We start from the raw sequence: 18690 nt of genomic DNA on the forward strand, positions 1-18690 counted from the left end.
TATCCGAAAGTACTCGTCGAGTGTCGGCTACCTTGTCCCTAACACTTAGATGGATGCTTAACTCGGTCAAAACATGCATGTTGTTTTTTAAGCATTCTAAGTCTAACGATTGCATATTCCTTTATCCTTAATCCAATGGCCAATTCTCAAACGTCTATCTTAATTCATAAGTTAGATTTGTTTACATACCTTGGCCAACATGCGGATTCGATTCCTCTTCGATCCGTCCATTGATCCTTCCCTTAGCCCTTTTTATTTCCTTATTCCATTCGTACAACGATTCTTAACCAATCGTGTATTGATGGACCAATCTCTATCGTTACTTAGCCATTCATCCAACCAACCCCACTGGTCTAAGTCCCTACGATAGAGATTGGGGATCGTACGTTTTCCTTGGTTCACGGTGGCCAAATCAAGCTCTTGGCTCATTGGTCCATCCGTCCTCCAAACGTACACCCCTTCGGTTTCATGGTGGACGATCAAGCCCTCGGCTTACCGAACCATCCATGTTTCCGATCTGGTCGTTTATCACTACGACCGCCCACGGTCTACTAACCGTTTACCCGTACGGTCCATGGTTGTCATAACGCCTTCGGCTTACCGATCCATCCATGCGATCCGAACAATATCATTATCACACCCAAGGGTCCGTGGATTCACCCATCAAATTATCGTAGGCTAGCCCATGAAATCATTTGTCCGTCGGCCTTTGGTTTGCTCGCGGGTCCAACATCCGTTTTGTCCACTAGTTCTCACCGTGGACTTTCCCGTTGGTTATCCGTCGAGTCACCATTGGTGTTACCGATTCCTAATCGGTTTCACCATTGGCCATGGCGATTGATACATGAAGGCGGCCGCGATTTTAGATCCTTACATGGTGAACCACGTCACTTACCCATTCTCGGTACTTACTCCCTTTACCGGTGAGATTGCATCCATGGGCGACCCTTGGGTGTGTTCGGTTGCACTTATCCTTGTGCTTCTTTGAACACCTTTCCCTTATACGCCTTCCTGATTAACTTCCCGTTAACCATATCATCTATCGGACTATCTTTGGATTCGTCAATACTTCCATATTGACAATCTTAGATTTGCCGATCCATATCCTTTTCGTGTCCTTCCCTCGACGATATGATTCATAGAACGGACGATCCATCGACCCCATAATCGAGCTATCGACCCGAACCATCAATCAAGTCGTCGAACCCTTCGGCGGTTCCCATCGAATCCTCGATCATGTAATCCACCATGTTCCCTCGACAAGATCTCCGATGCGTACCATCGGTCATCCCGCCGATCGGTACGATCGATCAATCCGCCGATCTAAACCTTGATCCGTTTATCCGATCGTACACCTATCCGGTCATACGTCGATCCGACTTGTTGACACGACGATCGATCCGCCTATCCCGGTCGGTCGATCCGTCTGTGCGATGGTCTATCCGGATCCGTTTTCTTCTCCGATCCGATCCATCCGTACGATGATCAGTTTGTCCGATCCGATCCGTCTCTAAGACGATCGGTCCATCCCATCCATCCCTCAATACATTCTATCGAACCGTTGGATCGGGAGGTAGCATGCGCATCAGTTCGGTTGAGGCTCTGAGAATCCATTCCGATTCCGGAGATACTCGCCGAGCCGCACCCCCTTTCCGACCAACACTTCGTAGACTGTTTTGGGACCCCGTTTGGGTTGGGATGGTGATTGTGAAGTGTATGTGGATGATTCTGAGGCCCTTGGACGTCCTCCCTTATATAGGGGCCGAATGGGTGTGTTTCCGAAACATCACATCCATTCGTTGCACCCTTTCGAAAGGTTGCGTCTTTCCGATCGTAACCGTTCAGCCTTATCTACCCTTTGGCCAACGGTAACCGTTCGTCAGTAACCGCTTGACCTTACACCTCTTAATATCGAGCTACCACAGTCAACCAGCTCGAGTGTCAGCTGACCGGACCACCCAGCTGGGTTAGTACTCGATCAGTTCACCGAGCTCGGTTGAGCTGTCGGTCAGCTCACCTAGCTGAGCTAGCTAGTCATGCAGCTGGTTTAGCTCACCTAGCTGAGCTAGCTAGTTCATCCAGCTTGTCCAGCTCACCTAGCTGGTTTAGCTCGAACGTTCTTTCGTGTTCTTTCCGGCTAAGTCTTTTGGTCCGTTTTCTTGGCCATGACTACGCCATTCCTAATCTTTCCGTGATCATTTCTCCATGATCACTAGATTATCCCGATGTCGTCTATGTCATCTACCCTTTTCATGACTTAAACGTTTCATTCCTTCCTTGGGTTAACTTATTCATTGGTCTTTCTCGACCATGATCTAGTTTTTCCTAAAACAAACCGGCCCCCTTTAGGATCGCGGGACGCGGGTGTTACAAGTCTACCCCCCTTAAAATGAATTCGTCCTCGAATTCGGCGGGTGTTCACATTTCGACCCGCAGAAAGACCACCAACTTTACTCCTTCGAGCAGCTGAGACAGCACCCCTGGCCAGAACTGAATCGAACAGACTGTTGCTGTTCCCCGATCTTGCTCCACAACACGGACTTGATCCATTTTCCCGATCTTGGTCCAACTACCGGACTCAATCTATTTTCCCGATCTTGTTCCATTTCCCGAACGCGATCAAATGTTTCCCATCCTAGTCCAATCCCGACTAGAACAAATTTTCGACCTTTGTCCAAATCAGACTCGGTCAATATTTCCCAACCTTGGTCCTATACGGACTCGGTTAATTTTCCCGACCTTGGTCCCCACTGGACTCGGTCACTTTTCCCGACCTTAGTCCCTTACCGGACTCGGTCAATAATTGCCGACCTTGGTCCTTTCCGGACTTGGTCAATAATTCCCGACCTTGGCCCTTTACCGGACTCGGTCAATACCCCTTGATCTTTTCAACGAATAGATCAAGTCTTTCCCGATCTTCGTCAAATTCCGACGAGATCTAATTTCTATTGATCTTGGCTATTCTCCGAATAGATCAATACCTATTTCCCCGTTATGTTAAGTCGTTTGACTATAAGGGTCATATCTTGGTGCCCGATCATGCCTTGGGTAATCTTTCCTCAAGCACATCGATCTCATTCACCTCAACTTCCTTATCCGCCAAACACTTAGCATAACATTTTCAACTTCTATAATCAGCCCCCTTTTTTCCGAATAATTATTCACTTGCTACACGTGTAGTTCTTGCCCCTTGGGTAATCATCTTGGCTTAACCAATTCATCTTGGCAAACTCTCTTGGTTTCCAAGCATGTAATCGCGTTCATGCCTCAATTCCCTTCCGGCTCACCAACACTAATGTTCAAGTTAATAATTCGGTTTTCCGATGACTCAATCATTTAAGTTACACCTTTAGTAGTCATTTACCATGACATATTCCCGAGCACTTATCCATCCTAGGATCAAGCATGCTCTGATACCAACTTGTAGAGACCCCGTCCCGGACGTCTCGGCGTCCGGCGACCATTGACGCACGTTCGTGCCTCCTCCCGGCCGAACCTCCATATTTTTCGCGATTTAACATAGAATTGCCTTTACGAAGCTTAATTATATGATCGCGTTCTTATTACACAGCGGAAGTCTTTCTACCCTTAGTTTAATTCCAACCAATCCTTATACCGGTTTTATCGTCCTAGTCCCTAAGACTTAGATCGATCCTTAACTCGGTCAAAACATGCATATTGTTCGCTAACCATTCTAAGTCTAACGATTGCATATTCCTTTATCCTTAATCCAATGGCCAATTCCCAAACGTCTATCTTAATTCATAAGTTAGATTTGTTTACATACCTTGGCCAACATGCGGATTTGATTCCTCTTCGATCCGTCCATTGATCCTTCCCTTAGCCCTTTTTATTTCCTTATTCCATTCGTACAACGATTCTTAACCAATCGTGTATTGATGGACCAATCTCTATCGTTACTTAGCCATTCATCCAACCAACCCCACTGGTCTAAGTCCCTACGATAGAGATTGGGGATCGTACGTTTTCCTTGGTTCACGGTGGCCAAATCAAGCTCTTGGCTCATTGGTCCATCCGTCCTCCAAACGTACACCCCTTCGGTTTCATGGTGGATGATCAAGCCCTCGGCTTATCGAACCATCCATGTTTCTGATCCGGTCGTTTATCACTACGACCGCCCACGGTCTACCAACCGTTTACCCGTACGGTCCATGGTGGTCATAACGCCTTCGGCTTACCGATCCATCCATGCGATCCGAACAATATCATTATCACACCCAAGGGTCCGTGGATTCACCCATCAGATTATCGTAGGCTAACCCATGAAATCATTCGTCCGTCGGCCTTTGGTTTGCTCGTGGGTCCAACATCCGTTTTGTCCACCGGTTCTCACCGTGGACTTTCCCATTGGTTATCCGTCGAGTCACCATTGGTGTTACCGATTCCTAATCGGTTTCACCATTGGCCATGGCGATTGATACATGAAGGCGGCCGCGATATTAGATCCTTACATGGTGAACCACGTCACTTACCCATTCTCGGTGCTTACTCCCTTTACCGGTGAGATTCATCCATGGGCGACCCTTGGGTGTGTTCGGTTGCACTTATCCTTGTGCTTCTTTGAACACCTTTCCCTTATACGCCTTCCCGATTAACTTCCCGTTAACCATATCATCTATCGGACTATCTTTGGATTCGTTAATACTTCCATATTAACAATCTTAGATTTGCCGATCCATTTCCTTTTCGTGTCCTTCCCTCGACGATATGATTCATAGAACGGACGATCCATCGACCCCATAATCGAGCTATCGACCCGAACCATCAATCAAGTCGTCGAACCCTTCGGCGGTTCCCATCGAATCCTCGATCATGTAATCCGCCATGTTCCCTCGACAAGATCTCCGATACGTACCATCGGTCATCCCGCCGATCGGTACGATCGATCAATCCGCCGATCTAAACCTTGATCCGTTTATCCGATCGTACACCTATCCGGTCATACGTCGATCCGACTTGTTGACACGATGATCGATCCGCCTATCCCGGTCGGTCGATCCGTCTGTGCGATGGTCTATCCGGATCCGTTTTCTTCTCCGATCCGATCCATCCGTACGATGATCAGTTTGTCCGATCCGATCCGTCTCTAAGACGATCGGTCCATCCCATCCATCCCTCAATACATTCTATCGAACCGTTGGATCGGGAGGTAGCATGCGCATCAGTTCGTATGAGGCTCTGAGAATCCATTCCAATTCTGGAGATACTCGCCGAGCCGCACCCCCTTTCCGACCAACACTTCGTAGACTGTTTTGGGACCCCGTTTGGGTTGGGATGGTGATTGTGAAGTGTATGTGGATGATTCTGAGGCCCTTGGACGTCCTCCCTTATATAGGGGCCGAATGGGTGTGTTTCCGAAACATCACATCCATTCGTTGCACCCTTTCGAAAGGTTGCGTCTTTCCGATCGTAACCGTTCAGCCTTATCTACCCTTTGGCCAATGGTAACCGTTCGTCGGTAACCGCTCGACCTTACACCTCTTCATCCCGAGCTACCACAGTCCACCAGCTCGAGTGTCAGCTGACCGGACCACCCAGCTGGGTTAGTACTCGATCAGTTCACCGAGCTCGGTTGAGCTGTCGGTCAGCTCACCTAGCTGAGCTAGCTAGTCATGCAGCTGGTTTAGCTCACCTAGCTGAGCTAGCTAGTTCATCCAGCTTGTCCAGCTCACCTAGCTGGTTTAGCTCGAACGTTCTTTCGCGTTCTTTCCGGCTAAGTCTTTTGGTCCGTTTTCTTGGCCATGACTACGCCATTCCCAATCTTTCCGTGATCATTTCTCCATGATCACTAGATTATCCCGATGTCGTCTATGTCATCTACCCTTTTCATGACTTAAACGTTTCATTCCTTCCTTGGGTTAACTTATTCATTGGTCTTTCTCGACCATGATCTAGTTTTTCCTAAAACAAACCGGCCCCCTTTAGGATCGCGGGACGCGGGTGTTACAGACGGGGTCTCACACAAGTTCTTCTCGATCTTCAGCTTCTCGAAAAGATCAGTCTTGGCAATGTCAAGAAGGTTGCAACGACCTTCGGCCTCCAGCATTCGCTCCCGGATCTCGTTCGCCTTTGCCACCGCCTTGGCATTTTCCTCCTCCATCTCCTTGAGTTGACGGATCTCTTCTTCGAGTTCGGCAACTCGGGCCCTGAGGCCATCCAGCTCGTTAACTGGAAAGAGCTAGGACTCGTGGCAGGAGAAGGTGGTGTTGTACTCGAGCATTAACTGTCGAAACGAAGATTCATGAGGACGGAAAGAAAAGTTCTTATTTTTATATAAGGAGAAGAGTTCAAAGAATTACCTCTCCGAGTTTATCAGCGAAGCGAAAGTAGTTCGCTCTGTTGACCTCCTTCAAGTCACTTAAGGGAGGAATCCTCATCCCAACAGGAGTAAAGTTCCTCATGAAATCAGCTGGTGACTTCGGGGGAGCTGTTAAAATAAAAAAACGTCAAAATGAACTCGAAGCGAGAGAGAAATACGGAATCTCCTGACGGACGGATCCCCGGTTCTCAGAGTCCCACGAAGGCAGGACAAGAAGCTGAGTTGGCAAGTCGGACTCCGGGGCCCGTTGTGGATCTTCTTTTTCTTCTGGTTTTGACCCCAGACTGGTCCCAGCATCCTCGGAAGGATTTTTCTCGTCGTTCAGACGAGAACGACTCTTGCGTTGGAGGGAAGGAACTTCAGATTCCTCGTTCCTGCGTTTCCTTGAGGAGGTTGCACTATGGCCTCCTTCAGAAATTTCTTTTTCCCAAGAAGATCGGGATGAGCGAGAATCCGAGATCCGGATTAGGTCTTTTCCCGAAGACACCTTCTTTAGATCACGGTGATCAGAGGTCTTCGATTCGGAAACCGGATCTACGGTACCCAAGTTCTTCCCTTTACCAGATGAAGATCTGGACTTCCCTTCATCCAAGGCCTTCACCATCCTGGCCTTATCTTCTTTCTCTCTCGCTTCTCTCGCTTTTTCCCTTTCCTTTTGGAGCCTCTTCTCTTCGCGGTAGGAAAGTGGAGACATGTTAGTGGCAACAGTAGGGGAGGAGGGAGGAGTGGAGGAAATGAGGTCGGATCGCGAGACAATTCGAGCACACGAACTCCGGATGCGTTCGCAAGTGAACAATTCCCACGACAGGTCGCTGCTATTGCAAATCTTTACGAATTGCCCCGCAAAAGTATGAGAAAGCGTTTTCTTCGGAAGTTTAGCTGCAAAAGCAAAAACATTGACGGATTAGAAAGGAAAAAAAAAAGACGAGTGAAAAGCAGTGAAAAACCTAAGGAGCTATCTACCGGGACGACGAGTCCATTCACGAACGAAATAATCCGTATTTGGACCATAAGAAAATTCGTCTACAGCGAAGAAGAAGTAGGATTTTCTCCACTGCTCGTCCTTTTCGAGAAAATCCCCGAAAACTCTGAAATTACTCCGAGGACTGAGGAAAAACGTCCCCGGAGTTCGCCCCTTCTTTACTGTATAAAGATGGAGTACGTCGGATAGCGTGATACGGTATCCATTTTCCTCTGCAAGGGTCTGGAGGCACAGGACGGTCCTAAATACATTTGGACATAGTTGAGGAAGTGCGATTCCGAGCTCGTGCATCAATTCGACCAAAAGGCCGGGAAGCGGAAAAGATAGCCCGCATTCCGAAAAGAAAATTTCAAAAGCGCAAGTGTGACCGGTAGGTGGAGACTCCGGAGAATCTGTCGGACCCGGAGTAATCAAGGAGACTCGACGAGGGATCTGGCAGGCACCTTTCAGTAGAGCCAGCTTTTTATTGTTGAGATTCGAAGAAAAATACTTCCCGAACTCGCCTTCCATGATGTGAGTCTCATTCTGGATCTTCCTGCTTCGCTTCGGAGCCATAACGCAATTAAGGAAGATGTAGAGACGAAACAAGATCTGGTGCCAGGGATTTGGGAAGATATTTCAAGAACAACTCAAGAACACGCTTGAGCAAACTTCGAAGATCTTCGTGAAAACCCAGAAACCGGAAAGATTAAGCGGTCGATGTTCTTCGGAAAACGGTTGCGATTCAACGGAATATCAAGAACACGGTGGAGGAGATAAAGAACAGCAAACAATTTCGGAGCAGAGGGCTGAAAATCTAAGAAATCTTTTAGATCTCTGGCCTAAATCTAGCACAGAACTAATCTAGAGCGGTGAACTAACACGAATCCGGAACTAAATAGCAAGAACTAAGCGTAATCGGAAGAATGTTAAGAGAGAAAAGAGGAGAGGATTCGGTACCTTAAATAAGCAGACGACGAATTATGAATGAACTTGAAGCGGTTGTGCAGAACCCGAAGAGTCCAAACAAATATTTATAGGAATCTCTAGCGGGAATATGGAAACCCTAGGAACTCGAAACGCCGCCCTCATCCCGAGAAGAATCCCTCGATCCGCAGAAAAATTCATACCCTAAGATCTCGAAACGTCACTTCGGTCGAGGAACCAAATCCCGGGGAAAGCGGAATTAATGACAAAATCTCTGAGCCCGAGAAGTGTTTGTTATTTAAAGTATCCCGAAGTGAATACTTCGGAACACTTGGAGGGCAAGCTGTTGGTGTCGGATCCCGCAGTTCGGATCCGGTCCGGAAAAATAGTGGATCAATAAGACGAAGTGGGCCGTCGGCCCGGTCCAGGGGATGAAAAGAGCGGCCCAATAAGTTCCAGCCCAATTTGAGTTAAATGTCGGGATCTCACGAGTTAAATGAAAGGCGGGTTACACGGGATCAGCTAGATCGGGAAGATTCGAAACGGAAGCAATAATGAAAGCGAGATCTGCGGCTTGATGAGCGACTTCGGTTTCAAATCATGTAATTATAAATAAGAAACGAAAACCATTGTATGGGGGGGGGGGATTTTGCTTGAGCAATAAACGAATACACATACTTCATTCTTTTGTTTTCTTTTTGAAGATTGCTATTCGAATTGGCAAGACTAGACGATCCGATACACATCATACAATTTGTATTGCGGATTCCGACATCCACAGACTTGATTGATGGTTCGGGTCGATAGCTCGATTATGGGGTCGATGGATCGTCCGTTCTATGAATCATATCGTCGAGGTAAGGACACGAAAAGGAAATGGATCGGCAAATCTAAGATTGTCAATATGGAAGTATTGACGAATCCAAAGATAGTCCGATAGATGATATGGTTAACGGGAAGTTAATAAGGAAGGCGTATAAGGGAAAGGTGTTCGAAGAAGCACGAGGATAAGTGCAACCGAACACACCCAAGGGTCGCCCATGGATGCAATCTCACCGGTAAAGGGAGTAAGCACCGAGAATGGGTAAGTGACGTGGTTCACCATGTAAGGATCTAATATCGCGGCCGCCTTCATGTATCAATCGCCATGGCCAATGGTGAAACCGATTAGGAATCGGTAACACCAATGGTGACTCGACGGATAACCAACGGGAAAGTCCACGGTGAGAACCGGTGGACAAAACGGATGTTGGACCCACAAGCAAACCAAAGGCCGACGGACGAATGATTTCATGGGCTAGCCTACGATAATCCGATGGGTGAATCCACGGACCCTTGGGTGTGATAATGATATTGTTCGGATCGCATGGATGGATCGGTAAGCCGAAGCCGTTATGACCACCATGGACCGGACGGGTAAACGGTTAGTAGACCGTGGGCGGTCGTAGTGATAAACGACCGGATCGGAAACATGGATGGTTCGATAAGCCGAGGGCTTGATCGTCCACCATGAAACCGAAGGGGCGTACATTTGGAGGACGGATGGACCAATGAGCCAAGAGCCTGATTCGGCCACCGTGAACCAAGAAAAACGTACGATCCCCAATCTCTATCGTAGGGACTTAGACCAGTGGGGTTGGTTGGATGAATGGCTAAGTAACGATAGAGATTGGTCCATCAATACACGATTGGTTAAGAATCGTTGTACGAATGGAATAAGGCGACGAGAGGGCTAAGAGAAGGATCAATAGACGGATCGAAGAGGAATCAAATCCGTATGTAGGCCAAGGTATGTAAACGCATCTAACTTATTAGTTAAGATAGACGTTTGGGAATTGGCCGTTGGATTAGGGATACAAAGAATATGCAATCGTTAGACTTAGAATGGTCAGCGAACAAATTGCATGACTTGGCCGAGTTAATGATCGATCTAAAGTCTAAGGGACAAAGATGATCAAACTGGTACAAGGGTTTGTTGGAATTAAACCAAGGGTAGAAAGACTTCCGCTGGGTACTAAGAAAGCGATTACAGAAGTAAGCCTCGTAAAGGCAATTCTATGTTAAATCGCGAAAAATATGGAGGTTCGGCCGGGAAGAGGCACGAACGTGTGACCATGGTCGCCGGACGCCGAGACATCCGGGACGGGGTCTCACAGGCTCCGAGGCTGCGCTTGTTCCAGACGAGGAGCAGGATAAGTGATCCCGAGGCGCCCCTTCTTTTATGTTCTGGATTTGTTTTGATTCTTCTCCTTTTTGTAAGACTTGTGCCTGGACGGCTTTATCCCTTTTGAATGCATGTTTCTTTAAATACTTGAATTGTTTCGTTCATCTTGAGTTGCTTCCGAAGTAACTTCGTAAACATGACTTGTTCATCAAGGAGTTAGTCTTTTCCGAGTCGTTTTTACTTCCGAACCGAATTATACACCAATGTCAATGTAATTGGGTTTTGATAAAAATGAGTTTCGGTTCAGTAGAAGTTATCTTTCGGAATAGCGAACCAGTGTTAAGATAACTGGGTTTTTGTAAGTGTGATGTGAAAAAGTTAATTCTCCCGAACCGTTTCCACTTCCGAACTGAAAGTGAAATGGATCGTTCACCAGTGTTAAGGTAACTGGTTTTGGTTATATGGGACTAATCTCTATCGGTTGCGACCCGAGCTGATATAGTCGAAGCCAGTGCCTAGAAGCGAACTGGGGTACCAGTGTCGAAGTCGACTGGGTTTTCCGAAGACAATCTCTTGGTGGTCAGATATCTCCGACCGAATTGTCTCGAATACTTATATAGCGCGCTGTAACCGAAGCGGTGAAATGAGCTCTCTGTTCGTGGACGTGGCCATCATCCGAATGAACTGTTGGCTTTGTGGGTCGATAAGAGGATAGTAAAAGTTTCCAAGATGAGTTTTGGGAAAAATGTCGAGGTGGATTTGAGTTGAAAACCCGAAGGGTAAACTTTAGAAAGAATGAAATTTTAGTGGGAGTATATGTATACGGACCCATTCCCCCCCCTTTTTTAATTAGGGGGGGTAGCTGAACTCGTCCGAGGACGAGCTGCCTACGTACCCTTTTCAGGGATCAAGTGTAACACCCGCGTCCCACGATCCTAAAGGGGGCCGGTTTGTTTTAGGAAAAACTAGATCATGGTCGAGAAAGACCAATGAATAAGTTAACCCAAGGAAGGAATGAAACGTTTAAGTCATGAAAAGGGTAGATGACATAGACGACATTGGGATAATCTAGTGATCATGGAGAAATGATCACGGAAAGATTGGTAATGGCATAGTCAAGGCCAAGAAAACGGACCAAAAGACTTAACCGGAAAGAACGCGAAAGAACGTTCGAGCTAAACCAGCTAGGTGAGCTGGACAAGCTGGATGAACTAGCTAGCTCAGCTAGGTGAGCTAAACCAGCTGCATGACTAGCTAGCTCAGCTAGGTGAGCTGACCGACAGCTCAACCGAGCTCGGTGAACTGATCGAGTACTAACCCAGCTGGGTGGTCCGGTCAGCTGACACTCGAGCTGGTGGACTGTGGTAGCTCGATATTAAGAGGTGTAAGGTCAAGCGGTTACCGACGAACGGTTACCGTTGGCCAAAGGGTGGATAAGGCCGAACGGTTACGATCGGAAAGACGCAACCTTTCGAAAGGGTGCAACGAATGGATGTGATGTTTCGGAAACACACCCATTCGGCCCCTATCTAAGGGAGGACGTCCAAGGGCCTCACAATCATCATCACACACTTCACAATCACCATCACAACCCAAAAGGGGTCCCAAAACACTCTACGAAGTGTTGGTCGGAAAGGGGGTGCGGCTCGGCGAGTATCTCTGGAATCGGAATAGATTCTCGGAGCCTCGACCGAACTGATGCGCATGCTACCTCCCGATCCAACGATTCGATAGAATGTATTGAGGGATGGATGGGATAGACCGATCGTCTTAGAGACGGATCGGCGGACGGATCGGATCGGACAGACCGATCGTCGGACGGATCAGATCGGATAGACCGATCGTCGTACGGATCGGATCGGACAGACCGATCGTTGGACGGAAGGATCGGATCGGAGAAGAAGACGGATTCGGATAGACCGTCGCACAGACGGATCGACCGACCGGGATAGGCGGATCGATCGTTGTGTCAACAGGTCGGGTTGACGTATAACCGGATCTGTTTACGATCGGATAAACGGACCAAGGCTTAGATCGGCGGATTGATCGGTCGTATAGATCGGCAGGATGACCGACAATACGTATCAGAGATCTGGTCGAGGGAACATGGTGGATTACTCGATCGAGGATTCGATGAGAACCGCTGGAGGGTTCGACGACTTGATTGATGGTTCGGATCGATAGCTCGATTATGTGGTCGATGGATCGTCCGTTCTATAAGTCATATCGTCGAGGGAAGGACACAAAAAGGAAATGGATCGGCAAATCTAAGATTGTCAATATGGAAGTATCGACGGATCTAACGATAGACCGATAGATGATATGGTTAACGGGAAGTTAATCGGGAAGGCGTATAAGGGAAAGGTGTTCGAAGAAGCACGGGGATAAGTGCAACCGAACACACCCAAGGGTCGCCCATGGATGCAATCTCACCGGTAAAGGGAGTAAGCACCGAGAATGGGTAGGTGATGTGGTTCACCATGTAAGGATTTAATATCGCGGCCGCCTTCATGTATCAATCGCCATGGCCAATGGTGAAACCGATTGGGAATCGGTAACACCAATGGTTACTCGACGGATAACCAACGGGAAAGTCCACGGTGAGAATCGGTGGACAAAACGGATGTTGGACCCGCGAGCAAACCAAAGGCCAATGGACGAATGATTTCATGGGCTAGCCTACGATAATCCGATGGATGAATCCACGGACCCTTGGGTGTGATAATGATATTGTTTGGATCACATGGATGGATCGATAAGCTGAAGGCTTTACCGACCACCATGGACCGGACGGGTAAATGGTTAATAAACCGTCGGCGATCGTAGTGATAAATGACCGGATCGGAAACATGGATGGTTCGTTAAGCCGAGGGCTTGATCGTCCACCATGAAACCGAAGGGGCGTACGTTTGGAGGACGGATGGACCAATGAGCCAAGAGCTTGATTCGGCCACCGTGAACCAAGAGAAACGTACGATCCCCAATCTCTTTCGTGGGACTTAGACCAGTGGGGTTAGTTGGATGTATGGCTAAGTAACGATATAGATTGGTCCATCAATACACGATTGGTTAAGAATCGTTGTACGAATGGAATAAGGCGACGAGAGGGCTAAGAGAAGGATCAATAGACGGATCGAAGAGGAATCAAATCCGCATGTAGGCCAAGGTATGTAAACGTATCTAACTTATTAGTTAAGATAGACGTTTGGGAATTGGCCGTTGGATTAGGGATATAAAGAATATGCAATCGTTAGACTTAGAATGGTTAGCGAACAAATGGCATGTCTTGGCCGAGTTAATGATTGATCTAAAGTCTAAGGGACAGAGACGATCAAACCGGTACAAGGGATGGTTGGAATTAGACCAAAGGTATAAAGACTTCCGCTGTGTTAAGAGATAAGGATTATAGAATTAAGCCTCGTAAAGGCAATTCTATGTTAAATCGTGAAAAATATGGAGGTTCGGCCGGGAAGTGGCGCGAACGTGAACCTTGGGTCGCCGGACGCCGAGACGTCCGGGACGGGGTCTCACAAGTTGGTATCAGAGCATGCTTGATCCTAGGAGGGATAAGTGCTCGGGAATATGTCTTGGTAAATGACTACTAAAGGTGTAACTTAAATGACTGAGTCATCGGAAAACTGAATTATTAATTTGAACATTAGTGTTGGTGAGCCGGAAGGGAATTGAGGCATGAACGCGATTACATGCTTGGAAACCAAGAGAGTTTGCAAAGATGATTACCCAAGGGGCAAGAACTACACGTGTAGCAAGTGAATAAATATTTGGAAAAAGGGGGCTGATTATAGAATTTGAAAATGTTGTGCTAAGTGTTTGGGAATGGCGTAGTCAAGGCCAAGAAAACGGACCAAAAGACTTAGCCGGAAAGAACGCGAAAGAACGTTCGAGCTAAACCAGCTAGGTGAGCTGGACAAGCTGGATGAACTAGCTAGCTCAGCTAGGTGAGCTAAACCAGCTGCATGACTAGCTAGCTCAGCTAGGTGAGCTGACCAACAGCTCAACCGAGCTCGGTGAACTGATCGAGTACTAACCCAGCTGGGTGGTCCGGTCAGCTGACACTCGAGCTGGTGGACTGTGGTAGCTCAATATTAACAGGTGTAAGGTCGAGCGGTTACCGACGAATGGTTACCGTTGGCCAAAGGGTGGATAAGGCCGAACGGTTACGATCGGAAAGACGCAACCGTTCAAAAGGGTGCAACGAATGGATGTGATGTTTCAGAAACACACCCATTCGGCCCCTATATAAGGGAGGACGTCCAAGGGCTTCACAATCATCCTCACACACTTCACAATCACCATCACAACCCAAAAGGGGTCCCAAAACACTCTACGAAGTGTTGGTCGGAAAGGGGGTGCGGCTCGGCGAGTATCTCCGGAATCGGAATAGATTTTCGGAGCCTCGACCGAACTGATGCGCATGCTACCTCCCGATCCAACGGTTCGATAGAATGTATTGAGGGATGGATGGGATAGACCGATCGTCTTAGAGACAGATCGGTGGACGGATTGGATCGGACAGACCGATCGTCGGACGGATCAGATCGGATAGACCGATCGTCGTACGGATCGGATCGGACAGACCAATCGTTGGACGGAAGGATCGGATCGGAGAAGAAGACGGATTCGGATAGACCGTCGCACAGACGGATCGACCGACCGGGATAGGCGGATCGATCGTTGTGTCAACAGGTCGGGTTGACGTATAACCGGATCTGTTTACGATCGGATAAACGGACCAAGGCTTAGATCGGCGGATTGATCGGTCGTATAGATCGGCGGGATGACCGACAATACGTATCGGAGATCTGGTCGAGGGAACATGGTGGATTACTCGATCGAGGATTCGATGAGAACCGCTGGAGGGTTCGACGACTTGATTGATGGTTCGGATCGATAGCTCGATTATGTGGTCGATGGATCGTCCGTTCTATAAGTCATATCGTCGAGGGAAGGACACAAAAAGGAAATGGATCGGCAAATCTAAGATTGTCAATATGGAAGTATCGACGGATCTAACGATAGACCGATAGATGATATGGTTAACGGGAAGTTAATCGGAAAGGCGTATAAGGGAAAGGTGTTCGAAGAAGCACGGGGATAAGTGCAACCGAACACACCCAAGGGTCGCCCATGGATGCAATCTCACCGGTAAAGGGAGTAAGCACCGAGAATGGGTAGGTGATGTGGTTCACCATGTAAGGATTTAATATCGCGGCCGCCTTCATGTATCAATCGCCATGGCCAATGGTGAAACCGATTGGGAATCGGTAACACCAATGGTGACTCGACGGATAACCAACGGGAAAGTCCACGGTGAGAATCGGTGGACAAAACGGATGTTGGACCCGCGAGCAAACCAAAGGCCGATGAACGAATGATTTCATGGGCTAGCCTACGATAATCCGATGGATGAATCCACGGACCCTTGGGTGTGATAATGATATTGTTTGGATCACATGGATGGATCGATAAGCTGAAGGCTTTACCGACCACCATGGACCGGACGGGTAAATGGTTAATAAACCGTCGGCGATCGTAGTGATAAATGACCGGATCGGAAACATGGATGGTTCGTTAAGCCGAGGGCTTGATCGTCCACCATGAAACCGAAGGGGCGTACGTTTGGAGGACGGATGGACCAATGAGCCAAGAGCTTGATTCGGCCACCGTGAACCAAGAGAAACGTACGATCCCCAATCTCTTTCGTGGGACTTATACCAGTGGGGTTGGTTGGATGTATGGCTAAGTAACGATAGAGATTGGTCCATCAATACACGATTGGTTAAGAATCGTTGTACGAATGGAATAAGGCGACGAGAGGGCTAAGAGAAGGATCAATAGACGGATCGAAGAGGAATCAAATCCGCATGTAGGCCAAGGTATGTAAACGTATCTAACTTATTAGTTAAGATAGACGTTTGGGAATTGGCCGTTGGATTAGGGATACAAAGAATATGCAATCGTTAGACTTAGAATGGTTAGCGAACAAATGGCATGTCTTGGCCGAGTTAATCATTGATCTAAAGTCTAAGGGACAGAGACGATCAAACCGGTACAAGGGATGGTTGGAATTAGACCAAGGGTATAAAGACTTCCGCTGTGTTAAGAGATAAGGATTATAGAATTAAGCCTCGTAAAGGCAATTCTATGTTAAATCGTGAAAAATATGGAGGTTCGGCCGGGAAGTGGCGCGAACGTGAACCTTGGGTCGCCGGACGCCGAGACATCCGGGACGGGGTCTCACATCAAGCCACCCCGTAGTTCAAGTACATGCGTACCTTAGGTTTTTAGCGGTAATATTTCCTTAGATGCATTGCGTTCCAGGATCTAGGTACCGCTTTACCGTTCATGTTGATGAGTTCGTAGACGCCGGGACGGATTACCTTTGCGATCGCGTAAGGTCCCTCCCAATTCGTGCCGAGCTTACCTGCGTTCTGCTCGGCGGTATTCTGGAAAACTTTGCGCAGTACGAGCTCTCCTTTGTGGAAGCGGCGATGCTTCACGTGAGAATTATAGTACCGAGCCGTTGCATTCTGATAGTTCTGCATACGGATCAAAGCCGAATCTCTTCTTTCGTCAATTAAGTCCAGCTCGTCCAGCATCATCTGAGTGTTGGAATTTTCCTGCTCGGGGAGAAAACGTCTTCTCAGTCCCGGGATCTCGGCTTCGGTGGGAATCACACACTCCGTGCCGTAGACAAGGGCGAAAGGTGTTTCTCCCGTGGCCCGCCGCGGCGTGGTTCTATGCGACCATAGTACTCTTTCTAATTCATCGGCCCAGCGGCCCTTCTTTGCGTCGAGGCACTTTTTTATTCCGTCGAGAATTGTCTTGTTTGCCGCTTCGGCTTGACCGTTTCCTTGAGGGTACCGAGGCGTAGACTTGCTGAGGCGAATTCCCCATTTCTCGTAGAATCCTTCGAACCGAGCTGAAATAAACTGTGATCCGTTGTCTGTAACGATCTCGTAAGGTATCCCGTGACGGCATATGATGTTTTTCCAGACGAAGCTCTCAACCTGCGCGTCTTTGATGCTGACGTAGGAGTCCGCCTCGATCCATTTGGAGAAGTAGTCCGTCAGTACGAGGACGAGTTTCTTCTGCTTGGAGTTGTGTAGAGGTCCGATGATGTCCATGGACCATCGCATGAATGGATAAGGCGAAGTGATGGAAGAGAGGAGCTCGGCGGGTTGATGAATGGTTGGTGCGTGCCTCTGGCATTTATCGCATCGTTGAGAAAACTTCTCGCAGTTTTTGACCATCATTGGCCAAAAATATCCGTGGCGTTTGATCTTTATAGCCAGAGCTCTTCCGCTAGAATGGTTTCCACAAGATCCGCCGTGTACTTCTTCCATGACTCTCCGAGCTTCATTTCCTTCGACACAGATAAGGAGGGGACCGGAAAATCGCCATTTATAGAGTTCTCCGTCGATCAGAGTATACCGAGCCGCTTTGGCCTTAAGCTTCCGAGCTGCCCATTTTTCAGTAGGAACTTCTCCATCGGCTATGTAGCTTCGGATGGCTCCGATCCATTTGGCGTCGCTTCCATATTCGGGCTCGGTTGCATCCGTAGTTTGCTGGTCTAGCTGTTTGATGTCCATTTCTTCCGGTTCTTCTGTCTCCCGAGCGGTTAGAACTTGATCCTTGCTATTATCTCTATTGCTCGGCTTTTCGATGAACTCAACCGGTATGATTCTCTTCAGATTTGGATCGGAGGTTGAAGCTAGAGCTGCTAAGGCATCGGCCGATGTGTTCTCACCTCGTGGGATTCTGGTTAACTCAAACTCTCCGAACTGTTTTGCCAAGTCTTGCGTGAGAGCAAGGTACGCTTCCATTCGTTCGTCGCGAGCTGCGTATTCTCCATTGAATTGATTAGCCACGAGCTGGGAGTCGCAAAAGGCTCGCAGCTTGTTGATCTTAAGTCCCCGAGCCAGCTTAAGCCCTGCTATCAGCGCTTCATACTCAGCCACGTTGTTAGTTGCGTCGAAATTTAGCCGAAAGGATTGTTCGAGAATTTCACCCTCTGGTGATGCTAGGCGGATTTCGACGCCAGAACCTTGTTTTGAGGATGAGCCGTCGACGTGGAGGATCCAAACAGCGTTGGGTGACTCTTCTCGGGCGTTCTCTGTTGGCAGCTCGACGATAAAATCGGCCAGGACTTGAGATTTCGCGCATGTTTTGTTCCTGTATTCGATATCGTACTCGCTGAGTTCTACCGCCCACTTGGCCAAGCATCCCGATTGGCTCGGACAGTGCAGGATGGTTCGGAGTATACGGGCGCCATGA

The 18690-nt window shown here is 48.1% G+C and overlaps 1 protein-coding gene across 1 annotated transcript in view; it reads right to left on the bottom strand.

Moving 5' to 3' along the window:
* The window catches only part of LOC110230285, a 15720-nt gene extending 7843 nt beyond the window's left edge, over nucleotides 1–7877 (bottom strand). The window contains exons 1-4 of the mRNA XM_021032760.1: nucleotides 7304–7877; nucleotides 6512–7219; nucleotides 6321–6448; nucleotides 5973–6199 (exon numbers count right to left, since the gene is read on the bottom strand). Of these exons, the coding sequence (XP_020888419.1) occupies nucleotides 5973–6199; nucleotides 6321–6448; nucleotides 6512–7219; nucleotides 7304–7877 (1637 nt within the window). The remainder of the gene's footprint in view (nucleotides 1–5972; nucleotides 6200–6320; nucleotides 6449–6511; nucleotides 7220–7303) is intronic.
* Nucleotides 7878–18690: the final 10813 nt, after the last annotated feature.

This window comes from Arabidopsis lyrata (assembly GCF_000004255.2).
Source record: "Arabidopsis lyrata subsp. lyrata unplaced genomic scaffold ARALYscaffold_8, whole genome shotgun sequence".
Classification (NCBI taxonomy): domain Eukaryota; kingdom Viridiplantae; phylum Streptophyta; class Magnoliopsida; order Brassicales; family Brassicaceae; genus Arabidopsis; species Arabidopsis lyrata.